Source organism: Sciurus vulgaris (genome assembly GCF_902686455.1).
Source record: "Sciurus vulgaris genome assembly, chromosome: 1".
Classification (NCBI taxonomy): Eukaryota; Metazoa; Chordata; class Mammalia; order Rodentia; family Sciuridae; genus Sciurus; species Sciurus vulgaris.
This window is the reverse complement of record NC_136461.1, coordinates 20094469-20117645: the sequence shown is the minus strand read 5'-3', so window position 1 is coordinate 20117645 and position 23177 is coordinate 20094469. Positions and strand designations below refer to the sequence as shown.

The window sequence follows — 23177 nt, the reverse complement described above, 5'->3', positions numbered from 1 at the left end:
CAAACTGCCTCAACCTCCTGAGTAGCTGGAATTACAGGTGCACAGCATCACACCAGGCTTTTTTCTGGATTTTTAATTTGTGATTTTTTTAAATTGTGATTTCTTTTCTCATTATAAAAAACTCACTTCTATATCTAATATTGTGTTTGTAATTTTGGATTCTTTTTCTTAAACAGGGTCTCCTAAATTGAATAAACTTCGGGTCTCCACAAAACCTGAATTCAACCTTGCTCTTTGTCTATATTTGGGTTGTAATTTAAAATTAACGAAGTATTAAAAAAATTCGTTTCTGAAGACAGTTGTGCATGAACTGAGGTTAACTGTGAGCTCAAAGAAATATTAGAATAAACTGGGGTTAAAAAAAAATCATTTTGGGCTAGCCTCCAAGCGTCTTCCCAAACTTCCCACCTATTCTAACTCCTACAGTTTTTCTAAATCCAGCATTTCTCCTCACGTTCCCTTTGGGGAGGCAGGGATTACACGCATTTTAAAAGACCGCTTTGAAAAACAGTGCTGTGGTACTCGCTATTTGTTCTACTGTAGCTCAGCAGTGCAGCAATGACCAGCTCAACCTTGGCTACTCGGGTGCGCTGAGCTGGGCGTGACCAGGGGCGGGGCTCGCCGAGGCCGCGGAGTGGGCGGGGCCTAGTCCCTTCCCCGCCCCTCGAGGCCCGACTCACGCGCCCAGGGGCTTCTGGTCTGAACGGGGTGTAGATTGCGAGGTGACCCTGGTCGCTTACTTCCGGTTGCTAGGGATGCGCATCCGGGTTACGCTAACGCCGCGGTTTCCTCCACTCTGCTGGTTCTACCGTGGGTCTGGACCGGTTCCCATGTCTTGCTGTGGGACTTCTGCAGCCTTTGGGTGAGTCTCCGCTGCCGACAGGGTCTGAGCGCGGCCAGTCGAGTACATCCTGCAGGAAGACGGGTCAAGAGTTCTGCCTCTGTCCTTGTGGGTGGGGGTCTCTCCGCCTGTCCCTTGTCTCTGCAGTGCTTCCCTCATCTCAGCCCTTTCCTTCACGCTGGCCTCGCCTCTTTCACCTCAGTTTGGCCTTTCTTTCCTCAGCCTCACCAGCCCCTTTAAAACTCGAATTTCTCGTCTTTCGCCTCACCCCCCGTCTCTCCGTTTTCCTCCTGGTCTCATTTTAGAACCTTTCTTCTCCGACCCCTGAGCTGGGATTTCACTGTTCTTTCACCCAGCGGGACGGCCCACCTCCTCGTCGTGCTCACCCTCCTCCACTGCGAAACTGACCTTTTCCTGAGATCTTAGATCCCCGTCCCCCAACTTTCCGCACCTTTGACCCTTCCCCCCTCCTGGGACTAGTAAATGACATTAGTGCTTCGTCTAAGCTAGAAGAGGCTTTGCCAAAGCCCCAATCTGGGAAGACTTCCCCAAGCTAGGGGCAGTTTTACTTCCAGGCGCGGGTTTAGACTGAACTCTGGTAGCTTCCGTAGCTAGACAACAACAAAGGCGTTCCCAGTTCCTTGCTGGAGCTCGGTTTTGGGGCTCTCTCAAGAGCAGCTAACAGGTGGCAGGCACACGGTGCTGCTAGCGGTTGGGCTTGTGTGATCTTGTTAATTGACAAGTCATGAGGAAGTTCTGTCAGTTTTGTGTTCGCTATCCCAGGAGAGTGGATGTGCACAGCTGGGGCAAAAATGCGGATGTTCTGGGACGGTCAGTTCTGTTCTGCATGGGCTTTACTTAGAAGACAGTTGCTATGACAGAGGATGGAGTTTCTTGGGAGATTGTTAGCCTCAAATTTATAAGCTCATTGTCAAAAATTTTTGTGTGTTTTTACTGAAACGATTGCCATCACTCACCAACTCACTATGATAATTTCAAAGTAATTTTAATTGAATGCAGTATCCTGATATGTATCCCCTATCTTTGCTTCTTATACAGTTTTTTTCATCTTTACCATAATGATACGTTTTCTGTTTGCCTCTTCTTCATAAACCACATCTTACAATAATTTACTTATTAAAATGTTCTAACTTGGTTTTTCTTGATCATTAGCACCTTAGTCTTGAAATCATCTTTTTTTGAGGCACGTCATCTATCTTAAATTTCTCATGGAGGTGTTTAATTATCTATAACACGAAAGAACTGGATTTATGATCGTTGGTTTCCTATTTGTCAAATTTTGGTATCTAAGGTACATTTTGAGATACAGGATTTGGATAAGCTTTATTTTTGTTACATTTATGATGTATGTGTAGCATTTGATTGCAAAGGTCTTCATTTGTGCGTGAGCAGTTTCTGTAATCACATAAATCACAGTCTAAAATTTAGTATTTAACTGTGAATAGAACAAATACAACGACAGTATCTGCTTTTCTGTTGGCCAAGTTCTCCCTCATTATATTATGCATATATTAATATGAGAGTGCAGAATAGACCTTAACTTATTCCAAAATTGGGCTTTCCCTTCGCCTATTTTTAGCAAAGGACTTTGGAAGTTGGCCATGTTAGTCCTAGACGCCACAAAGAAGGACCCTTCTGGTTGGCTTTCAAAACTTAACTGCTGAGGGAAGGCATTTGCATTTTTATTTGTACCTCCTCCTCAGCACCTTCATTGGAAATGACTTTTGTTCAACCTGGCCATCATTTCCCATCTTTTTTTTTTTTTTTTTTTTGTAAGTCGTAGGTGGACGCAATACCCTTATTTTATTTTTTTTTAATGTGGTGCTGAGGAATCGAACCCAGGCAAGCGTGCTACCACTGAGCCACAACCCCAGCCTCATTTCCCATCCTTTAAAACCTAACCCTGCTGAGCATGCCTAACTCCAATTGCTTCCTTACCTCTAGGTTTGTGAATTTTTTTTTTTCAAAGCCATGGCAACTCTGTAGATAGACCTGTATTTGGGTTGATGCCAGACCATCTTTTAACCTTTCTCATTTCTGAATTCTGTATTTCTTGAGCATGTCCAAGTTTAAACCTACATAGATTTCTGTAGAGTTTACAGTTGGAGGAAACCATAGAGTTCAAACATAGCCCTTTATTTTATCCATAAGGAAATCAAGGCTTAAAAGAATTGATGTATTTTCCCAAGACATCCAGTGACCCCAAGACTAGGGATTGAACACAGGGGTCCTGTACCACTGAGCTACACGCCTAGACATTTAAATTTTATTTTTGAGACAGGGTCTTGCTAAGTTGCTGATGCCATTCTCGAATTCTCCTAAGTCTCCTAAGTCTCTGGAATTACAAGTGTGCACTAACCTGCAGGCCTAAGGTTTTTTGTTTGTTTTTAAATAAAGGAATCTGGTACATATACTCATTAGAATAGTGAATTTTAGTTCCATCAGAAGCTGTAGGCTGGAGAACATAATATATTATTTAGTAGGTCATTTCAAATGTTTATGTCATAAGAACGAAGCTATTAGGATCAGAAAAATATGAAACAGATTTTAAAATCTGTGCCAAAATTACTTTGCCTTTAAAGAGGGACTAGAGAAAGAAACTATTTTGTGCAGAAGTAGAAATTGAAAAGTTTTAGGAGTCTCTCTTTTTTCTTTTGAAATGACTTTGGCCTATTATGATATGAATTCTTCATAGAACCCTCCAAGTGAAGTGAGCATTCTACGTTCTCATTGAAGCGGTTTTGCTGGTGCTGTTGGTCTTAGTCCAGAACACTGAATAGACTTTATTAAGAAGCCTACCCCTCTTACCCAGCTACCAACCCCTCCCAAATCACTGGAGAGAGCTTAGTGCCTGTGTCGCTGGAACCTTCAACCCTGCACTCTGCCACTGAGCTACATTCCCAGCTTTTTATTTTGACACCGTTTCTCACTAATTAGGTGCTCCAGGCTGGCCTAGGTCTCAGGAGTAGGTGGAATTATAGGTGTGTGCTACCATGCTGGGCTCACTCTTAGTTTTCTATAGAAATTTCTACCTTAGTTTGGTAAAGTCTTAGTTTGTAAATCTGAGAGCTCAATTTAAAACACATTTCTGCATATTAGTTGTTTATTTGGGGCTGATAATTTTTTTTTTTTTTTTTGGAGGTGCTGGGGATCGAACCCAGGGCCTTATGCTTGTGAGGCAAGCACTCTACCAACTGAGCTATTTCCCCAGCCCCGCCATCTTTCTTAGTATTGTACTTTGTCTTACATCTTTTAATTTTTGTCCTTGAACACTTTGATGTGTTTTAAGGAAGATATAGCTTTAAATATTTAAAAAACAAAATATACCTCCAACATGTCCTTACCATTTGTACCTTGCTGTATTGTGGTTTTTGTCATCTGCCTAAGTACTGCTTCATGACTTCATCCTCTTTTTGAAAGATTTTTGTGTACTGCATATACTGCAGGATATTTTAGCTCATGCATGATTTAAGTGGAGGAAGAATAGTTCAAATAGAAATGTATATTTTAAAATGCTAGGAACAGTTTATTCTTGCCATATATCAGCTAATTGGTTTATACTAAAGGGTCGAATTGTTATATTTATAGTAGAGTGAAAAATAAAATAAGTGGACTTTCTGTCTTATTAAAATACAAGTGTATGCACCTATGTAGGATGTATGAATCAAACTATCCTATTGATATTGATATTGTTTTATTATGAGAAAACAGCAAATAAAGAAACACATCATCATCTTGATTATTTTTTAGTCCCATCAACTAAGTCCTAGGATAGCTACTTATTAAATGTAGAAGTAATTATATTTTCTGTTATTTATGGTAAATTAAAAAAACAGATAAAACATGGAACTCATTTGTCTTTAACTTTTTCCCTTTTGACTATGCAAAAGCATTCTGAATCAGAAAAGGAAATGTATAGTTTAAGTAATACTGACTTACTTTAAATGAGTTAATAGATCAGCCCAAGGTAGTCAGCATTTAAAAATCTTAAAGATCTTACTACAGATAGTATTGGATGCACTTTAACTTATTAGCTTGGTTATTAATGTTGGTACCAACTAGGTCTAGGTTTTTTATCTCCCTAGAAAATACTTATCAATAACTATTGTATCTTTGCAATACATTTTTTATCAGCAAAATATAATTTGGGCACCTACTCTGTATTATAATACATATACATATTATATACATATTTAGGCTGGGTTCATGTGAACTAGTTGACATTCTATAGGACTGACAATTATATTTGAATTCTTTTTTTTTTTTTAATTGAGTCAGACTCACTAAGTTGTTCAGGCTAGTCCTGAACTCTTGAAAAATAATCCTTCCATGTCAGCCTTCTGAGTAGGTAGGACTACAGAGGTTCAACCCCTTACATTTAAATTCTGAATTTGATCTTATTGTATATTTCAGAATTAAATATAAGAATATAATACTTAGTGCTGGAACTGTAGCTCGGTACTGGAGCACTTGCCTAGCATGTGTGAAGTACTGGGTAGGAATCTCAGCACCACATATAAATAAATAAAATAAAGGTCCATTGACTACTAAAAAAGTTTTTTTTAAAATATAATACTTAACATAATTAGAATTAAAATAAATCCTAGCCAGACGCAGTGGCACATGCCTGTAATCCCAGTGACTCAGGAGGCTGAGGCAGGAGGATCATAGATTTAAGGCCAGCCTCAGAAATTTAGTAGAACCTAAGCAACTTAGTGAGACCCTGTCTCAAAATAAAAAATAACCGAGTATGTTGCTCAGTGGTTAAGTAGCCCCTGGGTTCAATCCCCAGTGGGGCCCCTTCCAAAAAAAAAAGAATTACAATAATCCTGAAAAAGTGTGACTTTTTTTTTTTCCCCAGTTCTGGGGACCAAAGGAAATGTTACTAATTTAGTAGAAATGATGGCATATAATTTTTAAGTTAGGTATTATGATTTTCTATTGCTTTGAAAGCAGTGATTTCTCATCATTTGTGGGTTTTAAGGTTCTTGTGTGAATCTGCATCACAGCCTAATATAAAATCATGTTCTTTCTTTATAGGTGCAATTAAATAATTTTTATTTGGGGAACTTTTTTACAACTGAAGTGTAAAAATTCATAATGGTGAAAAAGTAAGAGAAACTGTTTTTGTTTTGTTTTGTTTTGTTTTTGGACTGAGGCTGGCTTTGAACTTGCAGTCCTCCTGCCTCAGCCCCCTGAGTGGCTGGGATTACAGGCATGCACCATGGTGCTTGACAAGAAACTTTTTTTGGGTCTACCTATTTTAACTCGTGTGTGTGTGTGTGGGGGGGGGGGGGGGGCGAGGGGTTTACTGGGCTCAACTGGCATTGCCCATGAGAGCTAGGCAAGCACTTTGTCATTGAGCTACGTTCTCAGCCCCTATGTATTAATGCTTTAATTCTTATACCTATGAAGTACTATTCTTATTATCCTCATTTTACATGTGAAGAAACTGAAACACAAAGGTTATATAACTTGCCCAAAATAACAGCAATTTAGATGTGAATTTGAATTTAGTCTTTCTGATATTTTTTTGTACAAGGGTTTACTACTTCAGTTGTTTCTTTATAGGTTAAGGTTTAAAGAAAATCAAATTTCTCTGAAACAAAAAGAATATTCATTTTGGTTGGGAATCTTTGAGAAGGGTTTTACCTGATCTTTTTATTAATGGTGACATAAAACAAAGTATAAACTCTTTACTACCTTGGATTTCAAAAACTATATATTAGAAAGCAAACTGATCAAATCCCTTTCCCTCTTAGTATCATTATCTTATGGAAATTACTTTGGAGTTATTTGGAGAAAAGGCATTGTTCTTCTATTTTTGTTTTTTGGCTTCTGGGGTTGAATCCAGGGGTATTTCACAACCACACAGCCACATCCCTAGCCTTTTTTATTTTTTATTTTGAGGTAGGTCTTGCTAATTTGCTTTAAATTGCTGAGACTGGTGATCCTTCTGCCTCAGCTTCCTGGGTTGCTGGGACAGTATGCAGGGAAAAGGCAGTGTTTTTAATAAAATGCCCCCTTGAAGTTTTCATGTGTATATATGTGTGTGTGTGTGTGTGTGTGTATACACATATATTTATGTTTTTATTGTCTTTGATTTGCAGAGTATTAAATATATACTAGTCTTTGAATGGTAAAATCTTAACATTCTTATAACTCTGGAGTACAAAACAGAAGACTGAAACTGAAATTTCTGACTTACCTCTGGTCTCATTTCCATATTTGAAAATTTGTGCAAAATTTAATTACACCATCTTTTTATGACTACCATGTTCTAAATATAGTGATATGTAGTAATATATTTACCTAGTGTCATAGTGTTTGTATTTGTACTTTAGAAAAGAGAATGTTTCTAAAACCAGTTCCTCATTAAACTGAAAAATGCAAATAATGCCCATTTAAAATATAATAATATTGTATTATTCTTTTGTGCCTTTATTATTCCAAATGAAAACATTTTAATTGCCATCTGGGGGAAGAAGATGTTTGTGTCTTAGTCTTGCATTCAGATAATGATACATTATTTTTCTGAATATTTTGAAGAGTTGAGAATCATGGAATCTGGTTAACAGAAAAATTATAATTCTAGTAATAAGTAGTACTTGATTAGAAATACTACTTATTTTAATTCTTATTTGTTAACTTCTCTTATTAATTCAGGCATATTAATTAAGTGCACTTTTTTTTAATAGTAGCTTTTGTCTTGACTTTTTCTCCCTTGGCTGTACTTATGAAAAGTGAAAAAAGTAAGCTTTGCTATGGAGACTTGTTGGGATTTAGGTGTCCTTTACCTTTGCTTATACATTCACCTTTTGGTTCAAATGAATTCTCTTTTATATGAGGGTTTGACAATATCTTGTCTTTTAAATTTTTAATATTTTTCTTTCATCTGAAATTTAATAATGTAGCAATTACTGAGTTTAGGAAAATTGGTAGTTTGTTGTGATCAGCACTTTTAGAGTGATTAGCGCTTATGTGGAATTATACTTTCCGCTTTGGTTTCCATACTAAAGAAGATTTAGGTCAGCTTCATCTGTTACTTCCCTCCTGCTTTCAAAATAAGAGGAAACTTTAATTTAGCACAGTGATGTTAATGTTTTCTGACTAGTTTGATGATATAAATATGATAATCTCACCCTGCTGACAGCATAATCTAAAATATGTGTGTATGAATTTTTTTCTTGGAACATGTCAGACTTTAGAGAACATTTAAGGATGAAAAAATAGTACATAAATGTCTTATAAAAAATACCCTAGTAATCATTGTGTTGGTACCTTCCTGAATTTTTCTCTCTTACATGAAAAGATGTTAGATTTAGGAAACATCTGTGATAATTTAAAGCAGAAAATTTCAAATCTGCTTTTCCGTGGTCTTCCTTGGCTATATGTTAGGTAGCAGTGACGAGATAATACCGACAGATTAAGTGTTCTTGGGGGTGAGAACTAGAGCTTTGCAGAGAATAAATAGCCATCTCTCATATTTGGTGGCCATTAAATAGATAAATTGAAAGTCTTTGCTTTATCTCCTTTTAGTTGTGTTGTGTATATGTATTTGACCAAGTGCTCTACTACTGAGCTACACCCCCTGCCCTCCTGTTTGTATATTTTTAGTGTTGGTAACTTACATTTGAGAAATTTTGGGTGTTTAGGACTAAACCTTGAACTTTTGATTCACACACAGACATTTTCCTTTTTTGTTCTCTTTCAGAGGCTTGCTTTAAATAAAACTGTAATTTATAGAACCACCAAAACCTTTGTATATAGTTTGAAGTGGATATTTTCCTTCTTTTTTGACGGGTCAGTTTATTTCTGGAAAAGTGACTTTTAAAGTTTTTTTTGAACATGGCTTATTATAAGATGCATTTTACATTGTTAATGCTTATACTCACATAGGTACATATAAGTGTTTAAAACTGAAACAAATTTTGTGAAACCATATTTCTTTTTACTACTGGTGGTATATTATAATATGTATATACATATTTTTTTGGGGGGGTACTGGGGATCAAATCCAGGCTAGGCAAGTGCTCTACCACTGAGGTGTACCTCAAGTTTCTAATATTTTCTATTGTATTTTGTTTTATTTCATTTAAAACATACTGCTCATTTTCATTCACTAAGTTGCTGTGATAATTTAATAATCCAGTATACCTACATTTTCAAAATTTTAGTGACTGTTTTTTTTTTTCCATTATTGTCTTTTTGGGATTGACATGTTTGGATTTGCTAGTTTTTGTTTTATTTGTTTGTTTGTTTTTCTTTCCTGAAATGTACTTTGGTTTAGATTCTGTAAAGTTTGTTTTTTTGTATGGGGGATTGAACCCAGGGGTACTTAACCACTGAGCCACATCCCCAGGTGCACAACTTCCCCCACTTTTCCAAAAATCTTTTTACTTTGAGATAGGGTCTCACCAAGTTGCTTAGGGACTTGCTAAGTTGTCTGTTAAGCATTTAACCTAAAAAATTATGAACAATTATCCTGATACTGTTATTCTCATCCCCTTTCTTTACCAGATCTAGGCACAAAAAACTGGTAATCTAGAATCATGAATTTGAAAATGCTCTCAGTCTTATACCAAGCTTCTGTCGTTAGAATCCTTTGCCAGTTTTCATCCAACAATCAATATTTAGGTCCATTCAGTTGCTTATCACAAGTATTGTTTCTGTTTTTGGCACCTAGTCAAGAGGTTATAAAGCTGCTTTATTCTACTTTTCTCCTGGCTCCATTCCAGGTTTTGTAAACCAAGAAAAGAGATCTGAGGAATGAAGCAGTTTGCTTGTGTATTTGTGGTCAGGTGAACGTAACATGATTGAGGCTTGTGATGGTGGACTGCATTATTTGTTGCCCCAGTTCATTTCCTGAAATCACAGAGGGGGCAAAGATGGTAGAGATGGCAATAGTTCCTAGCCTGTTCCAGCCATTAGAGTGAGACAGGGTCAGTAGGCGTACTCTACTATTTTTACCAGTTCTACCTCTTACACTTAATGAGTGCTTACTATGTGCCAGGCACTATTTAAAGCAGTTTACTTGTATTAACTTATACTCACTTGGGAGACCTGAGAGAACAAAACCAATAAAGAAAACTTGACTTCTTTTCAGTATCTTCTCATTACCTGGCTGTTGGTGACTCTAGCATGGCCTATCACACATTTTCAGCTCATTTGACTTTTAAAATCATTAGTGTTGTCTGTGCTGTTTCATTATGAGGCAAAACAGCTGTGGATTGAGTGTTCAGGCTTTGAAGAAGCTATCCCACCTGAGCTTGAATCCCAGGTTGGTCACTTACTAGATATGTATAATCTTGAGCAAATTACTCTTTCTGCCTCAGTTTTCTCATCTGTAAAATGGTGATGATACTAAATAGCACCTATCTTATAGATATGTTGAAAGGATTAAAATTGTGTTATAGAACAGTGCCTGACCCATTAAAAAAGCATTCTATAAATGTTAGCTATTAATAGTGTTGACTCACAGTTGGATCTCCTGAGAGTGTTTGTGACTTTGATGAGTTCGGTGTATTTGCTGAATAATGTAATGTGATTGACATTTAATGATAATCCCAGGAGTTTGAAAACATTTCTTTAGGACCTGGCTGGAAAGTTCTTGTGTAGAATTTTGGAATCAAAGTCAAGTGACAGAGGGTTTCAGGGGTACAGGCCCAATTTATTTAATTTCTCAATTTAAATAATTTCTTATTATTTGGATTTTATCCTTAATAGTTCTAGTATTTTGCCATTTGGAAAAATCTGAGAGAAACTAGTTAGTGGATTGATTTTCACAGACCAGGTTTCTTTTCTGTTTATCCTATGCTTTTCCGCACCTGTGACCAAGAGACCTAACAAGAACAATTTTAGTGGAGGAAAAGATTATTTGGCACTTTCCGTTTCAGAGGTTTCAGTTTGTAGATGGTCAGCTCCACTACTCTGGGCCCAAGGTGAGGCAGAACATCATGGCAGAAGAGTGTGGAGGGGTAAAGTGGTTCAAGACATGACCACCAAGAAGCAGAGAGACAACTGTGCTCAACAAGGACAAAATATAAACCCCAAGGCACACCTCCAAGGACCCACCTCTTCCAGCCACACCCTACCTGCCTACAGTTACCACCCAGTTAATCCCTACACTGATTAAGACTCTCATAACCCAATCATTTCACATCTAAGCTTCTTTCATTGTCTCATATGTGAGCTTTTGGGGGATACCTAATATCTAAATCATAACACACATTATGCCTTATTATGTGTTTTAAGAGTTTTACAGATATTAACTTATGCAATACTTATTATAAGAAGTTATGAGAAAGGCACATTGCTATTCACATTTTATCAGTGAAGTAACTGAGGCCTAGGAAAATTGAATAACTTGTCTTAAGATACTGTACCAAGGGCTGGGGAGATAGCTCAGTTGGTAGAGTGCTTGCCTTGCAAGCATAAGGCCCTGGGTTCGATCCCCGGTACTGCAAAAAAAAAAAAAAAATAAAACAAGATAACTATACCAAGGCTGGGATTGTAGCTCGGTAGCGGAATGCTGGCCGAGCACATGTGAGGCACTGGGTTCGATTCTCAGCACTACATAAAAAATAAATGAAATGAAGGTATTGTGTCAAAAACCACATATCAAAAAAAAAAAAAAAAAAAAAAAGAAAAAAAATCCTATACCATTCATTAGTAGCAGAGCTAATACGGACCTGAGTGGTCTGGCTCCAGAGTTTATGTCTAAAAATTCCTTATGTTTGCCAAATCTACTTCTTGCTTAGATGAATTTTGGTGAAAAGGGTAAAATAATGAGTTGACAGCATTGAAACTATGAGTGATAGCTTTTTGTTTTACAGGTTTTTCAAAGGAATAAGTTTTAGAGAAGTATAACATTAGTAAAAGAGCTGAACCTAGATTTTGTGGTTCTTTTGACAGCTAAAAATATATAATTTCAAAAGACTTCTTTCCATAAGTATAGTATATAGTAAATATTCAAATGTTATTCTGATTTGTGTAGGATTGATATATAGGTAAGATAAAAGACATATAGAATGATATAATGTTAGAAAACAGATTAAATGTGGTACATTTTTTCTGTATAACTAGAAGCAACACATTTCTAAGATATTTATGTTGGAGTATAATCCCATGAGTCAGTCTCCAGCACCTACAGAAAAAAAATAATGTGATCCTGTTAAAAATATTCACTTCACAGATTAAAGGACAAAGATACCAACTTTTTAAGTTCTGTGGAGTCTGGGATGTGAGAGCAATCTGACTGTGACATCTGTCACCCCATTCATCCCCAGGGTTGATTCAGCTGATCTGGCTGGCTAGGAGGGTATCCCCTTCCTCCCTTACTGCTCCATGTGCCTTCCTGTCGAAGCTGCACCTGGGTCAAAGGACAGCCTTCCCCAATAGAAGAAGACCATTCTTTGGTCAAGGAGATCGCGAGTAACCCTAAACACAGGGGGCACTTTTCCACTGAGCTACACCGCCAGTTCTTTTTATTTTTTTATTCTGAAACAGGGTCTCCCCGTGTTGGTGAGGCCGACCTTGAGCTTGTAATCCTCCTGCCTCAGCCTCCCAAGAAACTGGGATTACAGGTATGCATCACTGCTGGCAAAATTTTGTTTTAATTTTTATTAAGGATAGTTTTATTACTTCAAAGGGAGATTTCTAAAAAGTAATGTTAAATATTATGAAAACAGTTCTATTCCTGATAAAGTATCTTTCTTACTAAAATTTTGGTACAGCCTGTATATATAACTTTCTCAGTATGTTCCATGTATTCTGCTAAGTGTAAAGTTACTATAAATATCTTTACAGCTGACAGTACTATGACATGTTAGTCAGTCATGCCTCCCAAATAAAGTAGCCAGAAGAATTCACCAACTTTACCACAGTCACTTGGCTGGGCTGTTTATTTATGGAAGGAGCTGACCAGCATGGTGATGGCTTAAAGTCATCAGTCAAAAGTACATCAGGGCCTCTGTAGTGTAGGTGGTTGCAGTTTTTTTGGCCATAGACATGTGTTTTGTGCTGTTGCCCAGGTTGTGAAAGCTGGAAGCCTCTCTTAGGATCACTGTAAAGGGAGCCTTGAAGGGAGGCCAGCTGAGTATAGATCGCCTGGATGTTTGTGTCTACCTCTGCAGGACTATGAGTACTAAGGATTCTAAGTAGGTATGTGAGCTATTTTTTAAAAGGTGTCAAATCAACAAAAGTTGGCTTCAACTGATGAGATTTACATTTTTTTTTTTTTGAAAAATAGGAAACAGATTGGATTGATGGAGAAACTAGGTGAAGAAATCACAGCAGAAAGTATATTAGAAGTTTCAGACTTCAAGTAAACAAATATGAAGAATGGAAGAGTATCTAGAGAATTCATCTGTTTCCTGGTACTTGCTTTCATGTTGAGCATCTGTTTGTCCCTGGATAAAGCACAGGGAAATGCTTTTCAGATACATTGAACAGTCTGCCTAAGGAAGGCATATATTTCCTTACAGTCTTCACATAGCATTCAGTATATGCAAATCAAGTCATGTCATTCTCTTGCTTGACAGCTATTGTCTGGTAAAAACTGGCCACTGGAAGGAACAGAATGAGTTTGGAACTTCTTTAAAGTCCCTTTCCTCAAGAATTGTCCTTATTTTACATATCTGGTAACCTCATTCACAAGACCATCTGTATTTGACCTGGCTTGGAGGTCACCCAGTATAAACAGCCTACCCACCCACTCCAAATGTTCCCTGAAAACAATTGGAAGCAATTGTTTAATACCTCTAGTGCCTGTGATGGTGAGTAATGGTTGGGCAAACAACGGGCTGATAAAAGCTTGAAAGGAAAAGCTGGGTAATGAGATGACCTTAAGAGAATTTGTAAAACTGATAGATTTTTGGGAATCTAGAAAACTGTGCATGTGTGTGGGGCTGTATCTATGCTTAAGAAAGGTCGAAGAAGGCCCTAAGCTGTCAGTTGTGGTTGATCTTGCGGTTCTGTGCAAGCGGGAAGTGAAGACTAAACAGTTAGAAACTGCTTGACTAAGTGTAAAAGGCGTGTCCTAACGTATATGTAGAGCCTATCAGTAGACTGGGAGACATATTGGTGTCAGCCATCTAAGGAAATCTCTGTCCAGTCGTTAGCTAACAACTAATGGCAGAGACTTCAGTGGTTACATATGACAAAGAATCCAAACTTTCATAATTAGTTCAGACAGATTACTAAAAGAAATAAACAATAAACTGTAACAACAGCAAATCACAGAGAATCTGATTTCCAGAGTTGCACATTACATTATTTATGCCTGGTTTTCAAAAGAGTTTTACAAGACTTGCAAAGAAACAATAAAATATGGGCCCATATGCAGGAAATAAAGTAGTAGAATAGACACTACCTCTGAGGAAGCCCAGATGTTGGATTTAACTAGGCAAAGACTAACTAAAGGAAACCATATCTAAAGAACTGAAGGATGGTATGAGAACTATATTAGTTTGCCCAGTTTGCCCTAACAGAATATCACAGTCGGGGTGACTTAAATAACAAATTTATTTTCTCACAGTTCTGAAGTCTAGAAGTCTTAAGTTTTTCTTTTTTTAAGTGAATATCAGCATCTATTTTAGGTGTAATTATTTCTGAATGATTATATGTTGTTTAGGTCTCTAATGATTTAAAGTGGTAGAATTGTTCTGTCACTGTAGTCACATTTAAAATAATAAGATTGTATAAAATTGGACCTTATTTAAGTCATCTAATGGAAAACTCTTCTGTTTTGATGATATCAGGTAACATAGTTTATATTTTAAATCTCTTTAGTCATAAATAAGCTGTTGATCCAAGTGTGTTTACAATTTTATTAGCCAGTGTTTGAAATCTCTGTACTCATAAATAAACTGTTGACCCAACTGTTTATAATTTTGTCAGCCAACATTTCAGATCTCTGTACTTAAAAACTGTTGGTCCAGCTGTGTTTATAATTTTATTTATTTGCATTATACTCATAGGGTTTTTTATTTTTTGTTTTAGTACTGGGGATTAAACCCAGGGACACTTAACCACTGAGCCATATCCCCAGCACCGGCCCTTTTTATTTTTTGTTTTGAGAAAGGGTCTCACTAAGTTGCTCAGAGCCTCGCTAAGTTGCTGAGGCTGGTTTATGATTCTCCTGCCTCAGCCTCCCAAGCTGCTGGTGCCACCACGCCTGGCCAGTCATAGAATTTTATCAATTTCATATGTGATTTTCTTTCTAAAAATCCAACCCATTAAAATTTTTGAGCTATAGCTTATATACAGAAGATTCTTCCTTTTAAGTGTACATGTGTGAGTTTTTAAAATGCTTACAATTGTGTAACTGGCACCACAGTCAAGATACAAAGTAGTTATATCATCCCCCAAAAGTTCTCTTTTGCCTTTTTGTAGCCAACTCCTTCCTCCATCCCTAAAACCTGGCAACCACTGATCTATTTTCTGTCATATAAAGGATGTCATAGCACACCTGTAATCCCAGCAACTCTGGGGGATGAGGCAGGAGGATCTTGAGTTCAAAGCTAGCCTCAGCAGATTAGCAAGGCACTTAGTGAGACCTTGTCTCTAAATAAAACATAAAAAAGGACTGGGGATTGTGGCTCAGTGGTTTAGCACCCCTGGGTTCAATCCCTTACAGAAAATAAATGAATAAAAAATTAAAAAAAGAATTCATATAAATGGAATTTAAGGGTATATAGGCTTTGAATTAGACTTCTACTTAGCTTCTACTTCTTCTTAGAGCTAGAAAAGAGGGTTCCCCATCAGGTTATCCCCATCAGGTTTTCCTCTTGTTACCATCTGACTTAAATGTGGCATGGTTGTCAATAAACATGGACACATTATTATTTAGTAGACTCCAGACTTTATTCAGATTTCATTACTTTTCCCATAGTGCCCTTTTTCTATTCCAGCATCCAGTTCAGTATACCCCCTTGCATTTAGTGTAATTTAATTTTAATTTTAATTTCTGGCTGTAACATAATTGATTTTATAAGATACTAGTTTGGTTCTATATTTTGCAAGAATCCTTTTTGAGTTTATATCTATCCCAAAATGCTTTAAATGTCACGTACTTTTCTTTTTTCTTTGAGACGGGGTCTCACTAATTTCCTTGGTGTGTCACTAAATTGCTGAGACTGGCCTTGAGCTTTCATTCTCCTGTCTCAGCCTCCCCAGTCGCTGGGATTATAGGTATGCACCACCACTCCTGGCTGTACTTTATTTTGATGTATCATTCTTTTTGTGTTGCATTGAGGAGATTCCAGGATTTGGGACTGCTGGCCTGGAGATTGGAATCTGTCGTTTAGGCAGTCAGAAAACAGTAGAAAGAATCTCTTGGGAAAATTGCCTCAATTAGGAGTCTTTATCAAGAAAATTAGTAAATTCCTAAATTTTGCCCTTCTCGTTTACTTTACTTTTGTTGATGAAATTAGCTAATGCTTCATATTTTCATTATTTTGATATGTACATTTTAGTGTTCAATTAAATTGTACACTCAACACTCGCATGAATTTTTGACACATAGTGACCAAAAACAATTATGATTTCTTTCAGAATATGTCTTTATAACCTGGTATAATATGCCATGGATTCTATTTCAGTGTTTTTCTTCCAGCTTGATATATTCTATGAATATTTTGTTTAGAAAGAATTTTAGGGGTTTATTCAAGATATATAAAAAAGAAACAGTTCCAAAGAAAGAAAGAAACAAGAAAAAAAAGTCATTTATTGTAGAAAGTCATGGTTTTCTAATGACAAGAATTCTGATCGTTCAGTGCCATCATATGATGTATTTATTTATTTTTGTGGTCTTGAGGATTGAATCCAGGGCCTACCTAGCATATGCTGGGCAAAAGGTCTATCACTGAGCTACATCCCCAGTCATTTTTAAATTTTATTTTGAGATAGGGCTTGTTAAATTGCCCAGGCTGGTCTCGAATTTGTGATCTTCCTGCCTCAGCTTCTGGAGTGGCTGGGATTACAGGCATATTCATCAATACATAATTTGTGTGTGTGGCAGGGGTTGGAAATAGGAGATTGAACTCAGGGACACTTTACCACTGAGATACATTCCAGGCCTTTTTTATTTTAGACAAGGTCTTGCTAAATTGCTGAGGTTGGCCTTGAATTTATAATCCTCTTGCTTCAACCTTCTGAGTCGCTGGGAGTACAGGCCAACTCTTATCAATATTCTTGATACAGTGCATAGCAGTGTTACAAAGTTAACAAATGTCTAATAACTGCTTTTATGGAGCAGCATATCATTCAGTAGAGAACACAAAATGACTAATGTGAGAGTAAAACTCTCAAAACGAATTATGAACTTGAAGTTAGAAAAATAGTCTTCAGTCTTGCAGCATAGTTTGCCTAAGATTGGTGGTTAAGATCAACCAGAAAGGAGGAGTTATGTATTCAATGTAGCAGTATATTGAATTGACAAACAAAACATATCAGGTAGATAGATACGTATGCCAATTTCATGTCATCTTACAAATAATGGTACTTGAATTTGTTCTGAAGACATTGGAAATATCTGTAAGGCTTCTCAAGATCCATGAAGAACCCAGAACAGTGTTACTGTTACCTCAGTGTTTCTTCAACTGCTTAAATTTAGGGTTTGACCCAAAGTGAAAGCAGGGGAATACTAACTTTGGAGTTATATGACAATTCTTTGGAGAGGCAAATTGGAAAGTTTTTAATTGTTTTGTATTCACCCCATTTTTCTAAATGTTTGAAAGATCCTTTTTAACTGTATGTACAGTCAAGTTCTGTTATCTTCACATATTTTTCGTTTCCCACTTACGTTTTCAGCTTGTGTATTTCATTCAGTGGCCAGGAGATGGCCAACAAGCCCAAGCAAAGAGGTAATAGCAAAAACAAACCAAAAATACAAATTTCTTTGCTAAATGTGTTAATTTCCTGTGTCTTCTATAACGAATTTCCAAGATTGGACATGCTCCGAACCCCACATACTGGGGATTGAACCCAGGGGTGCTCTACTACTGAGCTACAGCCCCAGCCCTTTTTATTTTTTGGGATAGGGTCTTGCTAATTTGCTGTGACTGGTCTGGAATTTGCCATCCTCCTGCCTCAGTCTCCTGAGTCACAGGGATTACAGGCTCTGGACCAAATTTGGAGGCTTTAAACAACAGAAATAAATTCTCTCACAGTTAAAAGGACAGAAGTCTGAGGTGCTAGCAGGGTGGCACTCCCTCCAGAGGCTCTAGAGAAGCTGGAAGAGACTGCTTGCCATTTCTTGGTGGTTATCACTCTGGTCTGTTCATCTTTACATGCCTTTTCCCCTCTGTGTATTATGTTTACATCTTTTCCTTTATAAGGTCACTTGTAATGGCATTTAGGATCTACCCAGATAATCCAGAATAATCTTGCCTGGAAATCCTTAATTTAATTTCATCAGCAAACACACTTTTCCCAAGTAAGGTACCATTCACACCACTGGGCATTAGACTGTAGACCCTACTTTTGCCAGAAATCTGTTTTGTGATAGCTGTGTGTATGTGTGTTTGGGGAAGAAGATTCTTACCCAGTTAACCTCTTTTTCTTTTTCCGATTCTCCCCTGCCCCCTTCTCTTCTGCCTTCTCTTTCTTGTTTAGTTTAAAAACTTTAGCCAGTTAAAGGTGAGAAATGTAAGGGTTCTTAACCCAGAAATAAGTAGTTTGTATGATCCCTTGTTATTCATGTGATGTTAAAATTTCATATGAAATATTTAATTGTTATATTTGAAGGGAACTTTTTAGTTAACACAGACTTCAACATGATATTCCTTGAATTGGTTTTAAAAAACACTGTAGGGGCTGGGGTTGTAGCTTAGTGGTAGAGAGATTGCCTAGCATGTGTGTTGCCCTGAGTTCCTTTGTTTCTTAGCACCACATATAAATAAATGAAACAAAGGTCTATCAACAGCTAAAAAAAAAAGAAAAAAAAAATTTAAAAAGTGATCAATACTCTTTAAGAAAATATTGTAAAGAATCAAAGTTTCGACTTAGGCATCCCTGGTGAAAATGGGAAAAGTGAAGTTTTTGTGCCTCTAAATACTTTGAAGGCTTTTGTTTGTTTTTGGTTCTGGGGTTTGAGCCCAGAAGCTCTCTACCACTAAGCTATATCTCCATATCCCCAGCCCTTCTTCTTCCTTTTTTTTTTTTTTTATAATTTTGAGACAGGGTCTCACAAAGTTGCTGGGGCTGGCCTTGAACTTACCATCTTCCTGCTTCAGTCTCCAGAGTTACTGGGCTTATAGGCATGTGCCACCATACCCGCTTGACTGTTCTTAATGAACTGATTCTGAGTAAATATTTATAGGAACCAAGAGCCTTTTGAATGCTTACTGCATGCTGTTAGATACAAAGAAGAATAAAGTGGTCTGTCTGTGTTATTGTGAAATTTAAGATAAGGATTTTGCAGGAATCCTGGACAAGGTAAAATGAAGGGTTTTAACAGAATTGTAAATTGCCAGATTTACAAGGCATAAATAGAAGTCATAAGAATACTTTTGAAGAACTCATTAATTATTAATTAATAAGCAGGGAACTCTCACCAATAACAGGTTTTAGTGGGTTAGGAGAGATTTTGTTCTTCTGAAGTCATGTTTTTTGCCTAGAAATGGTAAAATAATTTATTCATGTATCTTGTTAAAATTAATTCATTAGCAGCAAATAGAAATTTGTACATTCATAAAAAAGGACTTATATTGTAAAAAGAAATCAAACTTATTTTTGCTAGATTCTATAGGGAATTTTAACTAATATAAAAAGAATCTTATTTTTGGATTTTTAGGAGGTCCTTGCGGTGCTAACTTACATAGTGAAAAAGTTTTGTGTTTATAAATTTAAAACATTTTAAAACTTTACAGACTTATTGTTATACCCTAGATTGAAGATCAAAGAATATAACATAGAGATTTGGTGAAAGAAAAGGAATAAGCAAACTAATGTAATAATATTAGAAATATAATTTTCAAAGAGTAGGGTCATTTGCTCAATTCTGTATGAAGGGGAAAAGAGCTTCAGACAGGGGAACTCAGAGTTAGGATCTGCCACTGAATGTGCTGCTTTTTAGTAGGTTCCTGAGCCAGTGTCTTCATCCCTTGGGTTTGATTTCTTCAGCCCTAAAATAATGATGACTACCAACAATCTATAATACTGTGTCCCTTGTAGCATCTTATGTAATTTCTTGTGTTAGCAAGAGAAAACACTTTTGTTTAGAATGGTGAAACCAAATGTGAGCTCTCTTCAAATAGCAAATTCTTTTAACTTTTGGAAGTTCAATGTTTTAGCTCAGAATCATAAAATGAAGCAACCCTGCATTTGTGTGCAGTGTTTAAGTAACTTGATTGCTTATGAAAGAAATAAGAGGAAGAAAATTGTATCAATCTTCCTGCTTGTGTTATTGTTGAGTTTCTTTTAAGATTTTGAGGATAAAGGAGCATCATTTTTTTTTTTTCCCTCAGAAATTAAGTTGTTTTTCCCTCAGAGTTGAGTTTTTTTCATGAGGAAAAAGTTGGGGCAATAATTCAGAATTTATGTTCAATTTTAGCTTAATGTCTTGACCACTCTTCTAGAAGCATTTTTAACAGGTACTTAAATATTTTCCTGTATAAACATTTGAATATACAATTTTATGTACTTTTGAATTTTTATCCAATTATATGTAAGCTGTTGTTAAAATAATGTAAAAACTTATGTTTTCACCTTTAAATAAGCTTATATTGAAATAAGTTTTTTAATATGAAATATTCAATTGAATTATAATGTAATTAAACCATTCCATACAAGTTGGTTGTTTTTTAATTTTTCATTTTGGTGAACAACAAACTTACATTGTTTTGTTTTGCTTGAGAGAAAGAGTCTTGCTGTGTTGCCTAGGCTGGCCTCAAACAACTGGGCTCAAGTGATTCTTCCTCCTCAGCCTCCTGAGCAGCTGTGTCTACAGGTGTGCACCCCTGGGACCAGCTATATTACTTTTAAAAACAGTTAGCTTTTTTCCCCCTTGTGTGTAATTCTTGGGAAAATATCTAAGATAATTATTTAGGTTAAGCCATAACCAATTTTATGAGCTCTTTTATACTCTTGCCTAAGGAACAATCTGAAGATACATGTGATTTTTATAGCTATGTTTTATCTTCTTATAGCTCAAGTAACTTTAGATTTTGTTGTTTAAATTCATTTTTGGTAGTTCGATAGGTACAAAGTAGTATTTTTTAAATATTACAATTTTTATAAACAACCCAATGTTCTTTAGCTCCTAAATTAATAAACAAGTTGAGGCCTGGTGCAGTGGTGTTCGCCTGTAATCCCTGCTGCTTGGAAGACTGAGGCAGGAGCATCTTAAGTTCAAGGCCAGCCTGGGCAAAGAAGTGAGACCCAGTTTTAAGATAAAAATAAAAAGGACTGGGGATGTAGCTCAGTGGAACACCCCTTCCCCCACACTATGGGTTAATCCCCAGTACCACAAAACAAAACAAAAAAACATACTGGGATACATCCATACAATGGAGTATTATTCAACAATAAAAAAGAATGGCTCTTGATCCATCTAATAACATGAATAAATCTCAGAAGTATTATGCTTAGAAGAAAGAGTCCAGACACCAGTGGTCACATACGTACTATATGATTCCATTTAGAAGACATACGGCAAAGCAAATCTACAGGAACCAAAGTCAGATTAGGAACTAAGTCTGGAGAAGGGAACTGATTGCAAAGGAATATGAAAGAATTTGCTAGGGGGATGAAAATATACCTTACTCTGTTAAACTTCATTGAGGTATATTCTTTAAAAGTGAATTTTAGGGGCTGCGGATGTGGCTCAGTGGTAGAGTGTATGCCTAGCATGCACAAAGCCCTGTGTTCAATTCCTAGCATCACACCCCAACCTGGTAAAAAGTGAATTTTGCTGTATGTAAATTCTACCTCAATAAAAATGCCTTTAAAAGATTGAAAAAAATAAAAATACTACACTTTGTATTTCTTCACTTGGTAGTAAGGTTCTTTTTTCTCAAGTGCTGAGTGGATCTTTGAGGTGTAGTTAAACTACCTTTTGTATCCTTTGACAGGTTTCTGTGGTTATTGTTTGATAGATGATCTGCAAATGTTGACTTGGTTTGGTTTTATTATAGATATCAAGCTTGGTGGTGATTATTGCAGACATTGCCTCCATTGTTATGCCCTCTTAGACTTGGTTTTTTCATTGCATGAGTTTATTGTACATAATTGGATTTGTTGATTTCTTGCTTATGGTTTCTTCTGCTGATAAATTCATCTCATTTCCATAGATGAGATACATATACCTTTCTGTTTTCTTCAAAATTTTTAAAATGTTTAGTCATTTATATATTTATAATCAATCAGAGTGTGTGATGTGGATATGTTGTCTCCATATTGATATTCAGTTTTTATGACAGTATTTTTTTAAATATCAGTGTTTCTCCATTTATTTCATATTTCAAATACTTTCTAGAATTTAATCTTGGGCTTGACTTTTCTAGTCTCATTTGAGGTTTTTTTGTGTGTGCATAATTGTGATAAAATTAAGTATTTTAACCATTTTAAGTATAAAGTTTGGTAGCATTAGGTACATTGACAGTGTGCAGCCATCATCACTGTTCTCTAGTCTTTTTATTATGTATATTCACTTCAACGTAGAGCATAATTGCTATTCTAGGACAGATTTTTAAAATCTTTTACAGATGCCCTATCTGTAACATACCGCCTATGTCTTAATCATAATTGTGGAGATAAATTTGGTGAAACAGTGAAGGTAAAAATACTTGGTATATTATGTTAAGTAAATGCTAGTTCTCTTATCCTTCCCCCTATAATTGGTTTTAAAGACTAGTATAGAGTAGGAGAGGTCTTCCTTTTTTACCTCTTTTATTCTCTTCTTCTCCCCAAATGTTTATTGTTATTTTTTACTTAATTTGCAATGTAAGTATTGTAATAAATCTTTGTTTAGCTCTTTTTAAAAATTTTTTTAGATGTTAATAGACATTTTTATTCTTTTATTTATATGTGGTGCTGAGAATCAAACCCAGTACCTCACACATGCTATGCAAGTGCTCTACCACTGAGCCACAACTCCAGCCCCATGTTTAGTTCTTATTTGAATACTAATGTATATATTCTATAGATTATGAAACCCAAATTCCTACTTAGTGTCATCCTACTAACATTGGTAATAAGCACTGTTCCATAAATGATTACAGAAATATTTTCTTATGTGTTGAAATTATTTTCCTGATGTCTTTTCTGCCTTTGTCTTATAAGGCTTCCTAGTAATTTATAAATTAGAATTTAT

The 23177-nt window shown here is 36.2% G+C and overlaps 1 protein-coding gene and 1 long non-coding RNA gene across 2 annotated transcripts in view; one reads left to right on the top strand and one right to left on the bottom strand.

Annotated features, from left to right (window-relative positions):
- Positions 1–20067, bottom strand: part of LOC306646751 — a 65531-nt gene extending 45464 nt beyond the window's left edge. Inside the window, exon 1 of the long non-coding RNA XR_013759957.1 lies at positions 19134–20067. This is a non-coding gene — a long non-coding RNA (uncharacterized lncRNA). The remainder of the gene's footprint in view (positions 1–19133) is intronic.
- Positions 726–23177, top strand: part of EYA3 (EYA transcriptional coactivator and phosphatase 3) — a 98161-nt gene continuing 75709 nt past the window's right edge. The window contains 4 exon segments of the mRNA XM_079114653.1: positions 726–862; positions 12371–12447; positions 12895–13024; positions 13113–13638. Of these exon segments, the coding sequence (XP_078970779.1) occupies positions 13584–13638 (55 nt within the window). The 5' untranslated portion in view covers positions 726–862; positions 12371–12447; positions 12895–13024; positions 13113–13583.